The sequence below is a fragment of the Carcharhinus amblyrhynchos genome, chromosome 2 (assembly GCF_965287045.1).
Source record: "Carcharhinus amblyrhynchos chromosome 2, sCarAmb.v2.hapA, whole genome shotgun sequence".
Taxonomy (NCBI): domain Eukaryota; kingdom Metazoa; phylum Chordata; class Chondrichthyes; order Carcharhiniformes; family Carcharhinidae; genus Carcharhinus; species Carcharhinus amblyrhynchos.
In genome coordinates this window covers 54,678,922-54,702,206 of record NC_137325.1, presented here as the reverse complement: position 1 = coordinate 54,702,206, position 23,285 = coordinate 54,678,922, and the positions used below count along the sequence as shown (strand labels likewise).

General features: G+C 49.1%; 1 protein-coding gene across 1 annotated transcript in view; it reads left to right on the top strand.

Moving 5' to 3' along the window:
- Positions 1 to 8,086: 8,086 nt before the first annotated feature.
- The window catches only part of jazf1b (JAZF zinc finger 1b), a 261,570-nt gene continuing 246,371 nt past the window's right edge, over positions 8,087 to 23,285 (top strand). The window contains exon 1 of the mRNA XM_080216210.1: positions 8,087 to 8,223. Within this exon, the coding sequence (XP_080072336.1) occupies positions 8,109 to 8,223 (115 nt within the window). The 5' untranslated portion in view covers positions 8,087 to 8,108. The remainder of the gene's footprint in view (positions 8,224 to 23,285) is intronic.

Here is a 23,285-nt window from a genome sequence, read left to right as displayed (position 1 = left end):
CAGGCTCAAAGGGCTAGATGGCCTACTCCTGCTCCTATTTCTTATGTACTTATGTGACTGAATTTTATTTCAAGTGAAGGGTGAACATTAGCAGCATCTGTAGAAAGAGAAAAAGAGTAAGCGATCTCCCTTTTATGTTGCAGAGAATTTACTTCCTCTAGAGGGACATTAGTATGTGGAATTATCTTCCCCAAAGAGAAGTAAAACTGGGTCACTGCATTTATCCAAGATAGAGTTAGATTTTTTTTGCGAGATAAGGGAGTTAAGGGTTTCGAGCAAGAAAATGGAATTGAGACGGCAACCAGGTTGGCCATGATCTTAAAGTTTATTTATTCATCACAAGGCTTACCCTAACATGGCAATGAAGTTACTGTGAAATTCCTCTAGTCACCACAGTCCAGTCCTGTTCGGGTCAATATATCTAACCAGAATATCTTTGCGGAGGAAAGCGGACATCCGGAGGAAACCCATGCTGACATGGGGAGAAGGTGCAAACTTCACATACAGTGATCCAAGCCAGGAATCGAACCTGGGTTCCTGGCGCTGTGAAGTAGTAGTGCTAACCATTGTGCTACTGTGCCGCCCCATGATCTTATTGAATGGCAGAGCTGACTTGGGTCAAATGGGCGACTCCTGCTTCTATGTCTTATGTTGCTCCACCCTTTGTTTCTTTGAACATAGGGTGGAGGAACATAAGACTTAGGAGCAGGAGTTAACAGTACTAGAGTTACTTATGCACCCAATGTTGCTGCCTTGATTTCTTTTGGATGTTGAGATAATTTCCAGATTGGCAATCCGCAAATCAATTGACAGGATGTCCGGTCTAATCTTTGGTACATTGCCTCGCAGTGCCAGGGACCCAGGTTCAATTCCAGCCTTGGGTCACTGTCTGTTTGGAGTTTGCACATTCTTGCTGTGTCTGTATGGGTTTCCTCCGTGTGCTTTGGTTTCCTCCCAAGATGTGTGGGTTAGGAAGATTGCCCCTTAGTGTCAAGGGGACTAGCAAGGTAAATACATGGAGTTAAGGGGATGGAATTGTTGTCAGTGCAGGCTTGATGGGCTGACTGGCCTACACTGTAGCAATTCTATGATTCTAACTCCAAAATCATCGTCTAATTAGTGATGATGTGTGGGACGCTAAGTTGGCAGTGCGAATGAACATGAAAAGTTTTAAAGGGCTGCTGGCAACTTCCACGGTGGTGCGTGGGGAGGGGGGGGAGGAGGTGGTGCGTGGGGAGGGGGTGGTGGTGGGGGGGATGGTGATGGGAACCAAAGCAAAGATGAATTAACCAAAGGGGAACCAGACTGTAGGGCCAGCAAGACTCCAGAAAGAGCAGGCAGGGTGTGGTCGCTAATCAAAGGGGATCTGGTGGACTGAAGTGCATTTGTTTCAATGTGAGGTTTAACAGGTAAGGCAGATGAGCTTGATTTAGTACTTGGAACTATCATGTTGCTATTATAGAGACTTGGTTAAGGGAAGGACAGAATTGGCAGCTTAACATTCCAAGATACAGATGTTTCAAATGGGATCGAGGGGGACGTAAAAGGGGTGGGGGAGTTACACTACTGGTTAAGGAGAATATCACACTGTACTGCAGGAGGACACCTTGGAGGGCTCATACAGCGAGGCAATATGAGTAGAGCTCAGGAATAGGAAAGATATAGTCACAATGTTGGGGGTTCACTATAGGCCGTCCAACAGCCAGTGGGAGATAGAGGAACAAAAATATATGTAGGCAGATTTTGGCAAGGTATAAAAGTAACAGTTGTTGCGGTGGAAGATTTTTAACTTCCCCTATATTGACTGGGATTCACTTAGTGCTAGGGTGTGGATGGCACAGAGTTTGTAAGGAGCATCCAGGAGGGCTTCTTGAAATAGTGTGTAGATAGGGAAGGGGCCATACTGGACCTGGTATTGGGGAATGAGCCCAGCCAGATGGTTGGCGTTTCAGTAGGGAAGCAGTTCGGGAACAGTGTCCACAATTCAATAAGCTTTGACATTCTGATGGATAAAGAAAAGTGTAGTCCTTAAGTTCAGGTACTAAATGGGGGGAAAGCTAATTACCACAACATTAGGCAGGAACTGGAGAATGTAGATTGGGGGCAGATGTTTGAGGGCAAATCAACATCTGCCATGTGGGAGGCTTTCAAGTGTAAGTTGATAGGGATTCAGGACCGGCACATTCCTGAAGGATGAAGATAAGTATGGCAAGTTTTGGAACATTGGATAACAAGAGATATTGTGAGCCTAGTCAAAGGGAAGAAGGAAGCATTTGTCAAGGCTAGGAGGCTGGGAACACACGAAACAAGCGTGGAATACAAGGAAAGTAGAAAAAAACTTAAGCAAGGACTAAGGATGGCTAAAGGGGGTCACAAAAAATCATTGGCCAGCAGGATTAAGGAAAATCCCAAGGCTTTTTATACATATATAAAGAGCAAGAGGGTAGCCAGGGAGAGGGTTGGCCCAGTCAAGGACCGGGGAGGGGATCTATGCATGGGCAAGATATTAAGTGAGTACTTTGTGTCAATATTTACCAAAGAGAAGAACTTAGTAGATGAATCTGGGAAAGGTGTGTCGATAGTGAGAGTCATGTTGAGATCAAAAAGGAGGAGGAATTGGGGTTCTTGAGAAACATTAAGATAGACAAATCCCCAGGGCCTAATGGGATATACCCCACAATATTGAGAGAGGCAAAGGAGGAAATTGCTGGGGCCTTGAGAGAAATCTTTGTATCCTCATTGGCTACAGGGGAAGTCCCAGAGAACCGAAGAATAGCCAATGTTATTCCTTTGTTTAAGAATGGTAGCAAGAATAATCCAGGTAATTACAGGGTGGTGAGCTTTGTGTCAGTGGTAGGGAAATTATTGGTGAGACAGGATTTACTCCCACTTGGAAATAAGGGGACCTATAAACAAGAGGCAACATGTTTTTATGAAGGGGAGGTCATGTTTCACTAACGTGATCAAGTTTTTTGAGAAAGTGACGAAGATGATTGATGAGGATAGGGCAGTGGATGTTGTCTACATGGACTTCATTAAGGCCTTTGACAAAGTCCCTCATGGCAGACTGGTGTGGAAGGCGAAGTCGTATTGGATCAGAGGTGAGCTGGCAAGGTGGATACAGAACTGGCTTGGTCATAAAAGACAAAGGATAGCAGAGGAAGGGTACATTTCTGAATGGAAAGCTGTGATAAGTGCTGTTTCTCAGGGATCAGTGCTGGAACCTTTGCTGTTTGTAATATATATAAATGATTTGGAGGAAAATGTAACTGGTTTGATGAGTATGTTTGCATACGACACAAAGGTCGGTGAATTTGCGGATAGCGATGAGGACCATCAGAGGATACAGCAGGATATAGATCGGTTGGAAGCTGGGCGGAGTGATAGTAGATGGAGTTTAATCCAGACAAAAGTGAGATAATGCATTTTAGAAGGTGTAATACAGATAGAAAATGTACACTAATACGGATAGAAAATGTACAGTAATATAGATAGAAAATGTACAGTAAATGGCAGAATCCTTAAGAGTATTGATTGGCAAAGGGGTCAGGTACATAGGTCACTGGAAGTGGTAATGCAAGTGGAGAAGGTAGTCAAGAAGGCATACGGCATGCTTGCCTTCATCGGCCGGGGCATTGAGTTTAAAAATTGGCAAGTCATGTTGCAGCTTTATAGAACCTTAGTTAGGCCGCACTTGGAATATAATGTTCAATTCTGGTTGCCACACTACCAGAAAGATGTGGAGGTTTTGGAGAGGGTACAGAAAAGATTTACCAGGACGTTTCCTGGTATGGAGGTCATTATCTATGAGGCGAGATTGGAGAAACTTGATTTGTTCTCACTGGAAGATGGTGGTTAAGGGGTGACCTGATAGAAGTCTTACAAGATTATGAGGGACGTGTACAGAGTGGATAGTCAGAAGCTTTTTCCCAGGGTGGAAGAGTCAATTACTAGAGGGCATAAGTTTAGGGTGTGAGAGGTAAGGTTAAAGGAGTTGTATGAGGCAAGTTTTTTAGAGAGCGGTGGATGCCGGCAAGCTGCTGCCTGGAAAGGTAATGGAAGCAGATACGATAGTGAATTTTAAGGGGTGTCTGGACAAATACACGAATAGGATGGGAGTATGGTCCCCGGAAGGGTAGGGAGTTTTAGTTCAGCTGGGCAGCATAGTTGGTGCAGGCATGGAGGGTTGAAGGGCCTGTTTCTGTGCTGTAATTTTCTTTGCTCTTTGTTCTCTTGAGAGTTGGCAAGGTGAGTGCCTAAAATTATCAGCTGACAGGCAGTATTCTCTCACCTCCTTAGCAGAACTCTGCACAAAAAGGCAGACAATACAGAGAAAAGCCTCTCAGGGTCTCTCCATCACCCTCCATTGCATACAATACTCACATTCCACCTCAAAAGTATGACAACCGATTCCACATTGAAGTCCAACAAATGTCACTGCACTTTATAATCCACACACTACATGCCTCATATTCATAACACTATTTTTTCATTGCAGGAGAAAAGAGCACATAATTCCTATGACTGAGATTGAGCCAGGAGGATAGAATGCCATTACTGACATTAATGGACGAGAAGCGACTGGAAATTGGCAGAGTGGCAGGTGATAGGGGTGCGACAGAAAGCAGGTGAAAGTATTATGTTGTAATCATGCTATTAGATCTGAGTCACTTTAGTGATGAATTTATATCCATAAGTGACTATTGCAAGCTGAGTGACAGGTGGCAATGATCACCCCCAGAGAAAGGTACCCTCCTACCCCAATTGCCAAACCCCAGCTTGTTTAAAAGAAACTACCTTGTCTTTGAGGGTGCCTTGGCATGGAGGTGTCTTCTTTATCCATCAGCCTTAACAGTAGCTATAGTAGCTACCTCTAATGGTGGGGGAGCTGAACTGCCAGACCTATTATTGAGCTCACAGATTTGGGAAGCAGATTACCATCTTCAGTTGGACAGCAGTTTCAATAATTTAAGGGACCAATGAAATGCTGTTTCAACGTTTAGCTGTCTGCCAGCATGGTCCCAACTCCCACCTTCAGTCGTGGCAGTAAGACCTCTTTCATGGTAATTAAATTCAGCCCTATGACTGCAACCTTCAGCAGCTTGGATTGGTCAATTGCAGTGATGGCTCAGAAAAGCCTCAAGCCAAACTGGATGTTTTCCTGCTCGAGGTGAGCAGAGATTTGCAGGTGGGCTCTGAAAGAGCAGAGGTAGGGATGATGGTAATGGGACTCTCTTCAAAATGTTCCCCCTTGGTATGTAGCCAACCCCTTAGTCCCTCTGCATCCTGCTTCGTGACCAATGCTGACCTGTCAGATGCAGCTAATCAGTCTATGGGAGAGGCCTCAGAGACCCAACAACCCACAGGATGTGTATTCCAGACATCACCAGAGCATAGGAGCTAGCAGTCTGCCTCCACAACTGCTTCAGTCACCAGGACGGCACCATGTCGAAGATCAACATAAACAACACAGATATAGTCTTGGTTGCACAATAGGATTCACTTGAGTGCATTTTTTAATTTCACTCTCATGTTGACTTTATTACCGTAAAACCATCTGCGTTGACTAACTCTAAGCATCACTTTTTACTCATTGCACGCTGACCATGAACAGCAATCTGGATGTAACAAGTCAGAGTGTTAATCTGCAAAGGATAATGGCTTGGAATTTCAAGTAAGAAGATCTGTATGTTATGATGAGTTTTTGATTGTGATCATAACTGATGCTGCTGGCGTCCTGATGCCAAGAGTGTTGTGCGGAAATCCCGACGTTCAGGTGAATCTTGCCTGGATAGGGGTACAGGTTTCTCTGACACACAGGTCATTGGACTCTGCACCAGCAGGACGTCTAGATGGTCTTTCTCCTTTGAGGAAGCTGATCAATCATCACACTGTTCCAGTGCCTGTTCCACTCCTTTTTGTAGTTGTGCAGAAGGCAACATATCACACTTGCAAGACCCTTGAAGGGCTGTTTTGGACATTGTTCTCGGTGCTCAAGGCACCAGAACCACATTTTGAGCAAGCCGATGACCTGCTCAATGGTTCCTCTGGATGTCAAATGGCAATGGTTCTATCTGTGGTGGAGATCTGCACAGACGTCAGCCACAATTTCAGTGGGTACACGTGGCTGTGATTTAACAGTAGTACTAGCTATGGGTATGAATCCAGCAATAGCTGCACAAGAGGCCACAAATATGATATGCACCAGCAAGAATCTCAAGTGTGATCTTCCCCACCCCTGCTGAAGGTATGGTCATGAAGGGCATACAGCAAATTAGCATATTTTGTAATAAATTTAAATGTGATTAGCAGGCTTAAAGTTATTACTTCTGCCCTATGTTCCCACCTACTCTGAGTGACATCATACCAACATCAATCACTATGGATTTTCAAAAATGAAAACCAGTCATGATGATCCTACCAGGGGTGAACAGTGAGATATAACCTTGGGTGGTGTGGGACATGGCTGGGCAGTACCCTGGCATTGTCAACCTGCCAGTACCAGGGTTGGCCATGTCAAGGGTGGGCCCTCAGGAGACCCCCATTCAGAGGGTGGCCCGATGCTTGTGGGAGGATGGTGCATTGTGAGGGGGACGTTAATGTTTGGTTCTTGGGGAGGGGAACTGCCCCAGTCTTTGTGTTGATGCAAGGGTGGATCTCTACTTGTGGCAGTGGATCCTGATTTCCATGTGGGGTGATGGCTCAGAAAAGCCTCAAGCCACATGGATGCTTTCCTGCTCTAGATGAGCAGAGACTTGCAGGTGGGCTCTGAAAGAGCAGAGGTAGGGATGATGGTAATGGGACTCTCCAAGATATTCCCCCTTGATAAGGGGGAACTCCTTGTGTCTGTTGGGGGGGGGGAGCCTTAAATTTAACTGAGATTGGAGCACAGTATCCTACTATGTTTAGGCCCTGCCCCTCCAGCTGGTTGTATAATCCTAGCCAGTACTTTGGAGTTGCACAGAGTGCTGTTAAATCAGGTGAGAAAAGGCATCTGTAAAGCTGGCGACATTCACATGGCTTTTCTTGTCTGATCCAACAACATTAGGCCATTGCTCTGATGAATCTGAGACTGCCTTAGTATGGATGCATCATGCCAGCTACCTGGGAAACTTGCACACGCTTGCAAAATTTTTTGAAATAGTGGAATTGATTTCTATTTACAAACACACCTGGCTGATCTGATAGGCTGTACCCACGTGGCAATGGCCCTATCACACCTGCACTTTAGAGAATCCTCCCTTAGAGATAAATTTGTGCCTCTCAAACAAAATGAACACTTTTGTTAGGTATTTTGAACTGATGTCATGGAAGCAATACAGTGGCTAAACCAAAATGATCATGAGCATCGTTGTGATTTTGTTTTGCAACTGACACTTTGTTTTATGAAAAGTGCAGTTTATGTTTAAGTTCTTAATTGGCTCCTCCCTTTTTTAAAAACACATGTGAATGTGCTAGTTTAAAAAGGTATCCATGAAGAGAATAGTCAAGTTCACATTCTTAAAGATGGTTATGTTCTTGTGATAGATTCTCAGACACTGCAGGATTTATTTTTACTTTTCATCCACTCTGTTCATTTGGGCTCTTCTCCAGCCAGAAGAAGCAATAGAAAATGCTGACAACTCCAATTGCCAGGTGAAGAGAAAAAAATGGAAAACTTTGGAAAGAAGGACAAGAGATTAAAACCAATTGTGATTTATGTTTTTGGCATAGACTAAAATCTTACATATGGACACAGCTCACAAATGGATGTTATTCAACAATTTGTCCAACATTGCATCTTTGGTCTATGACAAATTGCACATTACTTTTAGTGCAATTTATTATGTAGGGCTTTACAAAATTTAAGAAGCATTTTTAAAACGAAGAAAACACATATGCAGGTGCAAGGAGAGGGATGGGAACAAAATTGACTTAATTTGGGATTAAAAAAGCATTTTTAAGACGAAGAAAATACTTGTACGCCCAGTGCAAGGAGAGGGAGGGTTCGTTTGAGTGAGTGGGTGACTGACTTTGAGTAGGGGGGGGTGGGGGGCGTCCCGCTCTCTCTCACTGTCCCCGCCCCGCTCCCCTCCCCTCCCTCCTGCCGCCTGGACCCATGTAGCACCATGACAGGGATCGCGGCCGCCTCCTTCTTCTCCAATACCTGCCGCTTCGGGGGCTGCGGGCTGCACTTCCAGACCCTGGGGGAACTCATCGAGCACATCGAAGACAACCACATCGGTAGGCGGGGAGCGGGCGGAGGGAGAGCGGGCTGGGGAGGGGGAGAGGCAGCGCCCCACTTGCAGCAGCGTGGAGCGGGGCCGCGGGTGGCTGGGGGCGGGCCGGCCGGCGCGGCCTGACCCGGCCCTGGCCCCGGGGGTTACTGCCCCCCGCCCCCCCCACCCCGGGTGCTGCCCCGCTGCCCCGGCCCCGCTCCCTCCGGACGTGGCTTTCGGCCGAGGCTCCGCGGGGCCCCCCGCCCACAGGCCGCGTCCGCGGGGAGGGGAAGGCAGACCTGCTGCCTCCCCTCCCCTCCCGTCCCCTCCCCCGGACCGGCTCTGGGTGTGGTTTCGGGGGATCCGCTCGCTGTGAAGGGCGGACGGTGTCAGCTTGAGGCCTGGGGCCGAGTTGGGGCCATTTGTTGCTGCCATGGCAACGGCTGCAGTGTCCGGGCCTGACCTGCAACCGCTACAGGGGGAGGGGGGTGGGGGGGGGGGTATGAAAGTTGTGGAGGGGGGAGGGTGGGGTTTGCCAGGTAAGGGGGGGGAGAGTGGGGTCGGGGGGGGTCGGGGGGGTGGGGGAGAGTGGGGTCGGGGGGGGGTGGGGGAGAGTGGGGTCGGGGGGGGTGGGGGAGAGTGGGGTCGGGGGGGGGTGGGGGAGAGTGGGGTCGGGGGGGGGGTGGGGGAGAGTGGGGTCGGGGGGGGGGGTGGGGGAGAGTGGGGTCGGGGGGGGGGTGGGGGAGAGTGGGGTCGGGGGGGGGGTGGGGGAGAGTGGGGTCGGGGGGGGTGGGGGAGAGTGGGGTCGGGGGGGGTGGGGGAGAGTGGGGTCGGGGGGGGGTGGGGGAGAGTGGGGTCGGAGGGGGGTGGGGGAGAGTGGGGTCGGAGGGGGGTGGGGGAGAGTGGGGTCGGGGGGGAGGGGCTGAGAATGGGGTTAGGGGGTTGGGATGTGGGAAGGGGCCGTGAGCGGTTGGGTGGGGGAAAAGGGTGCACAGTGGGCTTGGCAAGAGAAAGGGGCCAGGTTAGGGGAGAGTGCGGTTGGACCAAGTTGTAGTGGGAGAGCCTGGTTGGGCTGGATGGGAGGGGTGGGAGAGCGGGGTTGGGTCGAGTTGGGGGGGGAGTGCAGAGCGGGGTTGGGCAGGATTGGGGGGGTGGGATAGTGGGGCTGGACCAGGTTACGTGGGGGAGAGTGGGGTTGGCCCTGGCTGGGGGGGGGGAACGCGGGGGAAGAGCAGGAATGGCCTGGGCTCGGGGGGAGGTGGGCGGTGGGATAGTGGGGTTGGCCCGGGCTGGGGGGGTGGGGGTGGGGGGGGAAGGGAGTGGGATTGGGGCAGGTTCGGGGAAAGCGGGGTCAGGATGGGGTAGTGGGGGAGAGCGGGGTCAGGCGGGGTACGGGGGGAGAACGGGGCCTGGTTGGGGGTGGAGCGGGGCCAGGCCGGGTTAGTGTGAAGAGCAGGAGAGAGCGGGGCTATGCGTGGTATGGGGGGAGAGCGAGAGCAGGACCGGGCCGGGTTGGGGTGGGAGAGCGGGGCCGGGCTGGGTTAGTAGGGGAGAGCGGGGCCGGGCCAGACCGGGTTAGGGTGGGAGAGCGGGGTTGGGCCAGGTTGGGGGGGGGAAGCGGGGCCGGGCCATGTTAGTGGGGTCGGATAGAGGGTGAGAGTGGGGTTGGGCGGGGGAAGGCGGAGACTGCAACTTGGGGCATGGAAAGGGGGTGGGGGTGGGAGCTGGCCTGGGCAGGGGAAGAGAGAGACTGCAGCCTGGGTATGGGAAGGGGGTGGGGAGGAGCAGGCCTGGGTGGGGGAAGGGGGAAACTGCAGCCTGGGGCATGGGAAGGGGATGGGAGAGCGGGGTTGGGGTGTGGGTAAGGGGGAGAGCAAGGTTAGAACATGGGAAGGTGGAGGGAAGGGGCGGAGAGTGTGGCTGGGTGGGGGGAGGGGCAGAGCGGGGTGGGGCGGGGGAAAAGAAGGGGAGAGCGGGGTTGGGCGGAGGGGAGAGCGGGGTTGGACGGAGGGGAGAGCGGGGTTGGGCGGGGGGGAAAGAAGGGGAGAGCGGGGTTGGGCGGGGGGGGGAAAGAAGGGGAGAGCGGGGTTGGGCGGGGGGGGAAAGAAGGGGAGAGCGGGGTTGGGCGGGGGGGGAAAGAAGGGGAGAGCGGGGTTGGGCGGGGGGGGAAAGAAGGGGAGAGCGGGGTTGGGCGGGGGGGGAAAGAAGGGGAGAGCGGGGTTGGGCGGGGGGGGAAAGAAGGGGAGAGCGGGGTTGGGCGGTGGGGAAAGAAGGGGAGCGCGGGGTTGGGCGGGGGGGAAAGAAGGGGAGAGCGGGGTTGGGCGGGGGGGAAAGAAGGGGAGAGCGGGGTTGGGCGGGGGGGAAAGAAGGGGAGAGCGGGGTTGGGCGGAGGGGAGAGCGGGGTTGGGCGGGGGGGGAAGAAGGGGAGAGCGGGGTTGGGCGGGGGGGAAAGAAGGGGAGAGCGGGGTTGGGCGGGGGGGAAAGAAGGGGAGAGCGGGGTTGGGCGGGGGGAAAGAAGGGGAGAGCGGGGTTGGGCGGAGGGGAGAGCGGGGTTGGGCGGAGGGGAGAGCGGGGTTGGGCGGAGGGGAGAGCGGGGTTGGGCGGGGGGGGAAGAAGGGGAGAGCGGGGTTGGGCGGGGGGGAAAGAAGGGGAGAGCGGGGTTGGGCGGGGGGGGAAGAAGGGGAGAGCGGGGTTGGGCGGGGGGGAAAGAAGGGGAGAGCGGGGTTGGGCGGGGGGGAAAGAAGGGGAGAGCGGGGTTGGGCGGAGGGGAGAGCGGGGTTGGGCGGGGGGAAAGAAGGGGAGAGCGGGTTTGGGCGGGGGGGAAAGAAGGGGAGAGCGGGGCTGGGCGGGGGGGGAAAGAAGGGGAGAGCGGGGCTGGGCGGGGGGGGAAAGAAGGGGAGAGCGGGGTTGGGCGGGGGGGAAAGAAGGGGAGAGCGGGGTTGGGCGGGGGGGAAAGAAGGGGAGAGCGGGGTTGGGCGGAGGGGAGAGCGGGGTTGGGCGGAGGGGAGAGCGGGGTTGGGCGGGGGGGAAGAAGGGGAGAGCGGGGTTGGGCGGGGGGGAAAGAAGGGGAGAGCGGGGTTGGGCGGGGGGGGAAGAAGGGGAGAGCGGGGTTGGGCGGGGGGGAAAGAAGGGGAGAGCGGGGTTGGGCGGGGGGGAAAGAAGGGGAGAGCGGGGTTGGGCGGAGGGGAGAGCGGGGTTGGGCGGGGGGAAAGAAGGGGAGAGCGGGTTTGGGCGGGGGGGAAGAAGGGGAGAGCGGGGCTGGGCGGGGGGGGAAAGAAGGGGAGAGCGGGGCTGGGCGGGGGGGGAAAGAAGGGGAGAGCGGGGTTGGGCGGGGGGGAAAGAAGGGGAGAGCGGGGTTGGGCGGGGGGCGAAAGAAGGGGAGAGCGGGGTTGGGCGGGGGGCGAAAGAAGGGGAGAGCGGGGTTGGGCGGGGGGGAAAGAAGGGGAGAGCGGGGTTGGGCGGGGGGGAAAGAAGGGGAGAGCGGGGTTGGGCGGGGGGGAAAGAAGGGGAGAGCGGGGTTGGGCGGGGGGGAAAGAAGGGGAGAGCGGGGTTGGGCGGGGGGGAAAGAAGGGGAGAGCGGGGTTGGGCGGGGGGGAAAGAAGGGGAGAGCGGGGTTGGGCGGGGGGGAAAGAAGGGGAGAGCGGGGTTGGGCGGGGGGGAAGAAGGGGGGCGGGGGGAAAGAAGGGGCGCGCGGGGTTGGGCGCTGGGAAAGAAGGGGTGGGCGGGGGACACGAGGAGCGGGGCTGGGCGGGGGGAAAGAAGGGGAGAGCGGGATTGCACGGCAGGGAGAGCGGGGCTGGATGGGGGGGGCGAAAGTTGGGGAAGGGAGGGTGGGGGTGGGGAGAGTAGGGCTGGACGGGGTAGAGAGCGGGGCTGGGCGGGGGACTGGGGAAGGGAGGGCGGGGGTGGGGAGAGCGGGGGCTGGGAGGGGGGAGAGCGGGGCTGGACGGGGGGGCGGGGGGGAGAGGGCGGGGCGGGGCACGGGGGGAGCGAGCAGGGCTGGGCGGGGCGCGGGGGAGCGAGTGGGGCTGGGCGGGGGGAGAGAGCAGGGCGGGGCGGGGGGAGAGAGCAGGGCGGGGCGGGGGGAGAGAGCGAGGCTGGGTGGGGGGGGCGGGGGGGCGAGAGCGAGGCTGGGTGGGGGGGGCAGGGGGCGAGAGCGAGGCTGGGTGGGGGGGGCGGGGGGCGAGCGCGAGGCTGGGTGGGGGGGGCGGGGGGAGAGCGGCGGGGGGCTGGGTGGGGGGGGCGGGGGGAGAGCGGCGGGGGGCTGGGCAGGGGAGGGGGGACATGGGGAGGGGCGGGGCTGGGTGGGGGACGGGGAGGGGCGGAGCTGGGGGAGGGCGGGGCGGGGCTGGGCAGGGGATGGGGAGGGAGGGGCGGGCTGGGCGGGGCGGGGACGGGGGGAGCGGAGCGGGGCCGGGCGTGGGACGGGGATAGATAGGGGTGTGGAGCATAGGTGATGAGTAGGGAGATATGTGGGAAGGAGAGTGGTAATAGGCAGAGGAGCATGTGGCAGTTGGGGTAATTAAGGTTGGTTGCACTGGGTGGACTGTGTGAATGGCGTTTGGGTGGCGAGTGGGGGAGTGTGGGTTTGGGGAAGAATATGGATTGGGGTTGATAGGTGTGGGGTGTGCTGGTCTTTTGCCCTGGCAATGACAGCTAAGAGAGGGGTTGGGGGTGTGGTATCTGGCTTGCTGGGTGGTTTGTGTTGTTCATAAATTGGGCTGAGTTGAAATGCATAAGCGTTCAAAAGGTTTTGAAGCAATTTTCATGTAATTTTATTCAAATTCCTTGATCTTTAGAAAAGCTTGCTAACTATTTAGATCAGGAATGTCAGATTAAATTTATATCATGCATCTGAGCAACCATTTTGGCATTCAGTTGGACCGTAATCTACGAAATTATTTGGTGTGTTTTTGCCCAGTTTTGGATATGAGTTGGAATGTCAAATTCTGCATGTGAAGTCATATATCTAACCTCCACCAGTAGCATGGCCAATGCTCTCACTACTTTTAGACCCATGTGGGTAATAGAAACTAGAAACAGGTGTCGGCCATTCGGTCCCTCGAGTCTGCTCTACCATTCATTATGATCATGACTGATCATATTGAATATCTCAATATCCTGATCCCTTTTCTCCCATGAAATCAGTGTTAGTGATTTAAATATACAAAAGATATGCACTAGTTTGAGGACGCTTTTGCTAAATCAATGAAAAAACTTAGGTAGAGCATGCACTATGCAAATTCCAATTAGTTCTTTTTCCCCTAGTTCTACAGTGGTTCTTGAAGGAGAAAGGTCAGGGGTGCTGCTCCGAGTTCCATTTACTGTGAACTTCTTCTGACCCATGCTCAGCCCTCCTGAAACTTGGTGGTCCATATATTGGGAGGTTATGATGAAAAATGAAGCGTTTGGTTTTTTGCACACAGTGAGAATCTTCTATTTCTGTACTGTCTTTTTCATTCATCACCAGTGGAGTCAGCAAGGTTTCAATTGCTCCTTAAGTAGTTGTTTTTATATCAGTTCTAATCCCACTCTGTTGTTGCTGATGCTGTTAACTCTGCAGGAAATGTTGCATCCACCCCATTTGCATGCCTCACTTATCCCAAAGCCACCCCCGCCACCTAATCCCAAAGCCACCCCCAGTTTCTCCTCTCCATCACACAAGCCTTAGTCTTAGCATCCTAAGCACCAAACCTGAGTTTCTCCCACCCTTGGCCCAAACTTCAGTCTGCCAGCCTCTAATTCACGTTGAGCTATTTCCCAAATCTGATTTGCTACACTACTATTCTGCCCAAGATCCTACCCTTTGTGACTCCTAGTCACATTTTCTCACTGGCTAAACAATAATCTTTCCCCTATCCCTTATCCCAGGCACTCTCGTCTCCATGCCCCAAACCCCGGCCCCCAAGAATCCCAGCCTTCCCAACACCCTCTCTTGAGGTGTTAGTGATGGCAATAGGAGCTGTGTTTTGCTGCAAAATTAATAATATGTAGTTGACTTCAGAAATGTTTGCTTGGAGACTTGGCAACCCACGTTTCAACTAGACTCGGCTAGCGGCCAGATAAAATTTCATGTGTGATATCCCTGATATAGAAGTGACATGAAAGCGCTCTCCTGAAAATTACTACAGGTTAAATCTTGGTGTAGTGGATTCTGATGTAAAGATGATTACAGTTGAACCTTCTAACTTGAAAGAATTTTTAAAGCATGAAAATTATGTGTTGAAACTTGAGGCCCTAAGCAAACTACCATGCTGTGCATATTTTGGTATTTTTCTCAATTCCAATACGTTTTGGTAAATATGACAACACAATATAGATATTAGGAATGCTTAAGATATAAAGTGCTGGTGTTCCTGAAAAACAAGTTGATACATGATTAATCAAGCCACATTTGGGAATGTACTCATACTGTAGCTACTGTACTGGCACATGTACTTGTTACTAATTTTGAATAAATTTGAAACGGGGAAGACAGCAACCGTTTAAATAAGCTTTCCTTCAGTTTATAGAATGTCTGGATGGTCCATGGGAGGTCCACCTACTTTTACACTTGACAGCTCACTGCAGTGTGCAGTGACCTCTAAAATTTTGATTATTAGACACAACATAACTACACCAGTAATTGCAGCATTTTTAAAGTTCCGTCCACTTAAAATGTTTTTTGTATGAAACTAACTCTTATTTGCTGCATTTTTACCTATTCTGCTTTTGAGTTTAAATAATTTGACTGGAATCAATCCAGGTATATACAAACTCTATCAAAGATTGGTTGATTGGATTGAAAATTTGTAGGAAAATCTGAGTTTAAATAATTTGACTGGAATCAATCTAGGTATATACAAACTCTATCAAAGATTAGTTGATTGAATTGAAAATCTGTAGGAGTTGCTAGGTTGTGAAAGGCTTATCCACAACTAATGCTGTAAGTGTTGTTTCTCAGTGACTGACAACGTAATCAAAGAAAATCTCTGAGCATGATATAATTATTTCTGATATATGCAACCTATAATGTTCCGTTGTAATATGGAGTAAAGTAAATACTGATAAAGCTGTTGTCCGTTGAAATGTTGTCACCTGTGATTTACTCACGTGATTCTAATGCATGTACCAAGTCTGTTTACTACTGCCCATCACATTCAGATGTGGAAAGAAACAAAGAACAAAAGTAAACTGTCTCTGTTCTGACAAATATGTCTAAGAAATTAAAATTCCTATGTCTGCGCATAACAAAATATCACTTTCTGTTTTCACATTTTTGTCATACTTGTCAATATTTCTGCTTTGAATTCTATGGTGGAAACTGCCAATGAAAATCTGTAACATTGATTATATGTATCTGCAACTAGTAGAATTTACAAGAGTATTGCATCTCAGCTCTTCAATCAGTAATGCGGAGAAACCCCCATATTCCAACCAGCTCTTTGAATCTGCTTCCCAGATTCCTGTAAGATTTGCTGTTTTTATATAGATAATAAATATATACAAATAGGGCAAATGATGTGACTAAAGGGGTCCTGAATTATGTTTGTACACCTTGGTTTAGGTATTCCTATCCTCTAAAGCTGCCTTATCTGAAGAGTAGCTTACTAGACCTTGATTCCTAATCTGAGAGGAGATTAAAAGCAAATTACTGCAGATGCTGGATTCTAAAATCAAAAGAACAAAGAACAACACAGCACAGGAAACAGGCCCCTCAGCCCTACAAACCCGTGCCGCCCATTTTAACATTCAGTGAACGCCTCATTCCAATCCTCCTCTGACCTACAACTTTTGTCTACGCCTCTTGGACTCCAGATAAAGGGGTGCAAATTTAGAGAATTATATGTGCGCCAGATTAAGGGAGGTCTAATTTAGGGACAATTTGTTAACACCAATCAGCCTAAAAGCACGTTTTTGGGGTGTGGGAGGAAACTGGAGCACCCGGAGCAAACCCATGCAAGCACGGGGAGAATGTGCAAACTCCCACAGACGCCGACCCAATTTGGAGATCCGACCCGGGTCCCTGTATCTGCACAGCAAACAGTGATAGTCACTGAGCTGTCGTGTTGCCCGTCAGTTGGTCCAGTTTAAGTGTACACTAATGACGTGAAGCATTAGGCAACTCTTGAAGCAATATCCAAGAGCAGCCCTCGCATGACCTACCGTGTGTATGCCCTTTGTTGGCCAATAAGGCGGACAGAATCACCTGTGGATGTTAAAAAAAAGAGACATCAGTAAACATACACAGCCTATATAGACATTCACGGAAGATCCCCAGAAGCCCAAACGTAAGAGACAGGTGAGCCATAAAGTATGTTGGATGGCCCATAGGAATCTGTTGATTCCTAGGAATGTCCTGAGGCTCTTGATCCTTAACTAGAACATTCTTTTGTATCCCTCTATCTCTAGTCTGCTCATGTGCCTATCTAGGTAAGCCTTAACTCTAGCGTGCCTGCCTCCACCACCCTACTTGGCAGTGCATTCCAGGCCCCCGCAACCCTCTGTGTAAAAAAATCTCCCTCTAACATCTGAATTATACAGCTGTATAGGGCATTGGTGAGGCCGCAGCTGGAGTACTGTGTGCAGTTTTGGGCGCCGCACTTACGCAAGGATATTTTGGCCTTGGAGGGAGTGCAGAGGAGGTTTACTAGGCTGATACCAGAGTTGAGGGGAGGCTGAATAAACTAGGCTTGTACTCGTTAGAGTTTAGAAGAATGAGGGGAGATCTCATTGAGACATATAAGATGATGAATGGGATGGATAGAATAGAGGTGGAGAGACTCTTCCCGCTCAGAAAGGACAGTAGGACGAGGGGGCACAGCCTCAGGATAAAGGGGGGGTGGTTTAGAACGGAGTTGAGGAGGAACTTCTTCACTCAAAGGGTGGTGAATCTCTGGAATTCTCTGCCCGTTGAAGTGGTGGAGGCTGCCTCGCTAAATATTCTTAAGATGCGGGTTGATGGGTTTTTGATGAGCGAGGGGATTAAGGGTTATGGGGAGAGGGCGGGAATGTGGAACTGAGCCACGACAGATCAGCCATGATCTTATTGAATGGCGGGGCAGGCTCGAAGGGCTAGATGGCCTACTCCTGCTCCTATTTTTTATGTTCTTATGTTCTAATGCCTTAGTGCTGCACTGAGAAGGTGCTGCTTTGTTCAGGACGCTACTTTTTTTTGTGCCCTCCCGGATGCTGTTTGAAGAGCGTGGTGTCCTGGCCAACTCTTATTATCTCAACCAACATCTCCAAAACAAGTTCTTGTTTGTAGAATCTTGAGTGAAAAATGGCTGCCACATATGTCTACAAATAGATATGGCTGCGTGTTACATAAGAACATAAGAAATAGGAGCAGGAGTAGGCCATCTAGCCCCTCGAGCCTGCCCCGCCATTCAATAAGATCATGGCTGGTCTGTCGTGTCTCAGTTCCACATTCCCGCCCTCTCCCCATAACGCTTAATCCCCTTGCCTATCTTTCTTTTGAAAGAAATTTGTTGGCTATTAAAACATATTTGCTCATATGGTGTGGTGTCAGCACTTATTGCCAATTCCAGATTGACTTTGTGAAGGTGTGTCGCTTTACAGAGCTTGACAGTGCTCTGAAAAGCTGTTTTTGGCTATGCAATCACAGATAAGGGCAGAGCATGTGTTTTAAATGCACTGGATGCTTCCAGTCTGGAAAAGAAGACTAAAGGTTTTCCTATTTTGTATATTTAGCCAATACTGCTTTGTGAGATCTTATTGCAATGTATGTTTAAAAATGTGATCAGTAACCTGTATTTATTACAAGCATAGAAATAGGCCATTCAGCCCAACAGGTCCAGGCTGCTTTTATTCTCCACATGAGCCGCCTTCTACCCCTCTTCATACACCTGTTAAATTCATTTGATTTGATTTTATTATTGTCACATGTATTAACATACAATAAAAAGTATTGTTTCATGCACACTCTACAGACAAAGCATCCTGTTCATAGAAATGGAAATGAGAGTGTGCGGAATATCGTGTTAGAGTCATAGCTAGGGTGTAGAGAAAGATCAACTTGCTGCAACTTAAGTCCATTCAAAAGTTTGACAGCAGCAGGGAAGAATCTGTTCTTGAGTCGGTTGGTACCTGACCTCAGACTTTTGTATCTTTTTCCTAAAGGAAGAAAGTAGAAGAGAGAATGTGTGCGGTCTTTAATTATGCTGGCTACTTTGCCAAGGCAGGGGGAAGTGTAGACAAGTCAATGGATGGGAGGCTGGTTTGTGTGATGGATTGGGCAACATTCACGACCTTTAGTTCCTTGCGGTCTTAGACATGGGCATTGGGATATGGATTCCAAACCAGATGGTGAAGTATGAAACTAGACCTAAATCCTTTCCATAATAGGTTTTAACTCTTCTTTGCCTCCTCCTTACCAATCAAATATCCCACCAGCCCCTTTTTAATGTGCTTGAATATAACAAACTGGTGCTTGTGAAATACTCTACACAGACACTTCAGCCAGTTTATTACTCAAGAAGTTATTTATAGTTGCTCTTACTTTGAGACAGACAAAGGACTGTGCTTTAAACTTATCTTTATTAGAAGCACTTGCAAGTTAAAGAAACATCTCTTAAACAACAAATTAAGCTAACTTTTCTGCAAACTGGGCTGACTACTTGAAAAATATGTATCCCAGTCTGGAGCAGTTGACTGGACTGTTGGATTCAATTCATTGAGCTTGAGTTGACCAGTGAGCTCAGGGCTTGCTTGGTATGAAGGTGGATTTTGCCCGCTTTTCTGTCACCACAGATTGCAGAAGGCCGTTTGAGCCTTCACTGGGGTTTGTCTTAGGATGGCTGTTTTTAACCCCCTCTTCGAGCCTTTCTGGAATGGCCTAGGGTGATAGGGTTGGGGGGGGTGTGGCCACATCACCCAATAAGGTTATGTCGTCATAGGTATACAGGGAGTATGGCTGAAACTGGGGAATACACAAACCTAATGTATTTTTCAGTTGTTCTAGCTGAGTACTCCTTGATGGGTTTTGGGTCATCGTGACTCCCCCATTGTTAAGGTCAAGCACCTCTTCAATATGCAAGACAGGTCTGGGCTGGTCCCTGTTGGCTTTTGACCTGTAGTAATCTTGTACTGTCTGAGTTTTATCAGGCTTTTTGCTTGAGAAGCAGTTTAGCTGTGTATTAATTCAAAATGTCCAATTTTACGTTGACCCTAGTTACTCAGGCTGTTGGTTATCAATAAAATAAACTAAGGAGAGATGCTATGGGATACTCTGACACAGAACATCAAAATTTCGAAGGAAACTAACTAAACCAAAATGTTATTTCTTGGGATGATGCACCCCGGAGCACTGACTGGTCATGAAGTAGTCCCTTTTTATAATGTTTTTGTGGGTTTTTGAACTGGGTCTTTTCGCAAGAAGTGAGCCTGATAGCCACTATACTGTACAAATAGCGCAAGCCCCTTTTATATGTGCATACGATGCTTATCAACATCCTTCATCTGTTTATCTATAACCTTAACAACCAATTAACAGCATCACCACCAGCAACATATCCTTCATCCTTTCTCTCTCGTGTTTATCTAGTTTCTCCTTAAATGCATACTCGAGTTAGCAAATTCCATATTCCACGCATTTGCTGGGTAACAAAGTTTCCCCTGAATTTCCTATTTGATCTGTTGGTGACTGCATAAACCAATGGCCCCAAGTTCTGGTTTATCCTCACAAGTGGAAACATTTTGTCTTCATCTATCCTGTCAAACCTTTCATAATATTTAAGATTTCTATCTTGTACTGCATCGGTCTTCTGTTTGCCTATTAATTTTTTTCTGATGGTTACAATCCTGTCAGTTCTGGAATCATTATAGTAATTTTTTTTGTCCTTCTCAGGCATCTCTATCCTTTCTGTAATAGGATGGTCAGAACTATTCACAGTATTCACAGCTGTGTTCTCACCAGGACTCTTCTTTAAGAGATTCACATACTTCTTTACTTTTCATGGCACTGTTGTTCGCTTTCCTTTTATTGCATGGTTTTTGCAAAGTTGTCAGATATTTTATATTTTCCATTGGATTATAACTTCAGGTATCTCAGACCTTACTTTTTGTGTGTATATACGGGAGGAGAAAAGACAAATGAATAGTATCGTTAGGGAAATAGACAATTTCTCTGTAGCCAGGATTGAGATCTCGAAGGCTGTGTTGCGTGCCAGTTGCCAGGGTTTGGGCAGTCTTGCAGGGGAGAGTACAGTGATGACGGTCCATTTAGGCACCAATGACATAAGTAGAACTATGTAGTTTGAGGAGTTCGGCACTAATTTAAACAACAGAACCTCCAAGGTTATAATTTCTGGATTGCTCCCTGAGCCATGTGCAAATTGGCAAAGGGTATATAAAATTAGAGAGATAAATACATGGCTGAAACACTGGTGTAGGAAAGTGGGTATCGGTTCCTGGGGCGTTGGCATTAGTACTGGCGAAAGTGGGGGCTGTACTATTGGGATGGCCTACATCTAAACCATGCTGGGACCATTGTTCTCGTGGATTGTACAATCAGGGAAGTAGAAAGGGCTTTAAACCCTGTTATAGAAAGGATGTTATCAAACTAGAAAGAGTGCAGAAAAGATTTACTAGGATGCTACTGGGGCGTGATGGTTTGAGCTATAAGGAGAAGTTGGATGGACTGGGACTTTTTTCTCTGGGGCATAGGAGACTTGGCGGTGATCTTACGGAGGTCTATAAAATAATGACGGGCATACATCAGTTAGATAGTCAACATCTTTCTCCAAAGGTAAGGAAATCTAAAACTAGAAGGCATAGGTTTAAGATGAGAGGGAAGAGATACAAGAGAGTCCAGAGAGTCAAATTTTTTCGCACACAGGGTGGTAAGTGGAATAAACTGCCATAAGTAGTAGTAGAGGTGGGTACAATTGTCTTTTGAAAAGCATTTAGACAGTTACATGGGTAGGATGGGTATAGAGGGACATGGGCCAAACGCAGGCAATTGGGACTAGCTTAGTAGTTAAAAGAAAAAGGGCAGCATGGGCAAGTTGGGCTGAAGGGCCTGTTTCTATGCTGTAAACCGCTATGATTCTATCGTTCTAAAGAGTTGGGGTGAGGATTCAGTTGCTTGGAAAATTAGGAAGTCAGAGTTTAAGGTAGGAGTGCAGGTTAATGATCAGTCTGAGTGCCAACAGAAAATTGGAGATATGGACAGATCATATGCACACTATATTACACCAAGGACTCATTGAAAAGCTCTAAATAGGAGGGGGAGGGTTTCAAGAATGGGAGGTTTAAAAAATCAGGGTGTGTGAGTGAGTGGTGGCACAGGATAATGAGGCAGAACTTGATTGTTGTAGCGTGACAGGCCACGTCAGGAAATGTGAAAAAAAAAGTATCACAGAGCAAAGTCATGATGTGGAGATGCTGGTGTTGGACTGGGATAAACACAGTAAGAAGTCTCACAACACCAGATTAAAGTCCAACAGGTTTATTTGGTAGTAAACGCCACGCAGACGCTACGACAACAGATGAATGAACACCGCTCAACAATCACCAGGCAAGACTGTTACCTTCCTATTGCAAACACTTCAGCAGTCACAGGCATTTGGCCTCTGATCTTCGGGTAAAGCTTCTCCAAGGCAGCCTTCACAACATACTGTTTCCAGACCATTGTCTGCAGCAAACAACCCAGCCTTCAGCAGAACAGTGACCAAGCAATCACACAAACTTGCCATAGCAACCTCTGCAAGACATGCCAGGACATCGACATAGATACCATCGTTTCATGTGAGAACACCATCCACTAGGTACGTGGCATATACTCTTGCAGCTCGTTGTCTACCTGATACGCTGCAGGAAAGGATATCCCGAGGCATGGTACATTGGGGAGACCATGCAGATGCTACGACAATGGATGAATGGACACCGCTTGACAGTCACAGGCAAGACTCTTCCCTCCCTGTTGGCGAACACTTCAGCGGTCATGGGCATTCGGCCTGTGATCTTCAGGTAAACATTCTCCAAGGCAGCCTTCACGACATATGACAGCGCAGAGTCGCTGAGCAGAAACTGATAGCCAAGTTCTGCACACATGAGGACGGCCTCAACTGGGATCTTGGGTTCATGTCACACTATCTGAAACCCCCGTGACTTGCCTGAACTTGCAATATCTCACATTACTGTCCTGCCTGGAGACGATGCACATCTCTTTAACCTATGCTTAATGCTATCTCCACTCACATTGCATCTTTATGACTTGAATAGCAGATTAGCTGCGAAGACTTGCATTTTAATCAGTATTCTGTAAACTGTGTGTGCCTTTATATGCCCTGTTTGTGATCAGAACTCTCCACTCACCTAATGAAGGAACAGCGTTTCAAAAGCTAGTGGCATTTACTACCAAATAAACCTGTTATACTTTAACCGGGTGCTGTGAGACTTCTCACAAAGCAAATCCAGAGTTGTAAACGATTAAAAAAAAACCAGAGTTAAATGTTCATTATCTGAAGGTGCAAAGCAGCAAGATATATGGGTTGTTAGCATAGATTTCAACATATGAGTGTGATGTCTTCTTAGCTATTACAAAATCAAGGTTGCAAGGTGACCAGAACTGGGTGCTCAACATTCTGGGGTATGCAGTGTTGCAAAAGAACAGGCCAAAGGGGGAAGGCGGTGGGGTAGTGTTAATTGAGGAAGGCTTCAGAGCAGTGCTGAGTCGTGATATGAAGTCTGTGGATAGTGACATAGAATTGGTTTGAGTTGAAATCATGAATAGCAGGGGAAGATGAGGGAGAGGAATAGTCTATGGATCCCCAAAATGGGACCTCTCTAAGTCAAAACATAAATGGGGAAATATGGCAGTGTATTTGAAGGGAACTGCAATTATGAGAGATTTTAGAACCTATATGTTGATTGCGTAAACCAAACTGGCAAAGGTAGCGTAGAAGAAGAATTTGTGGAGTGCATTAGGATTTGTTTTTTAGAGCAGTATGTTGTGGAACCTACTGGGGAACGGGCTAGTTTAGATTTGGTTTTGTGTAATGAATAAGGATTAATAAGGGATCTTTTGATTAAGGATCCCCTATGGAGTAGTGACCACAATATGATCTAATTCTGGACACAGTT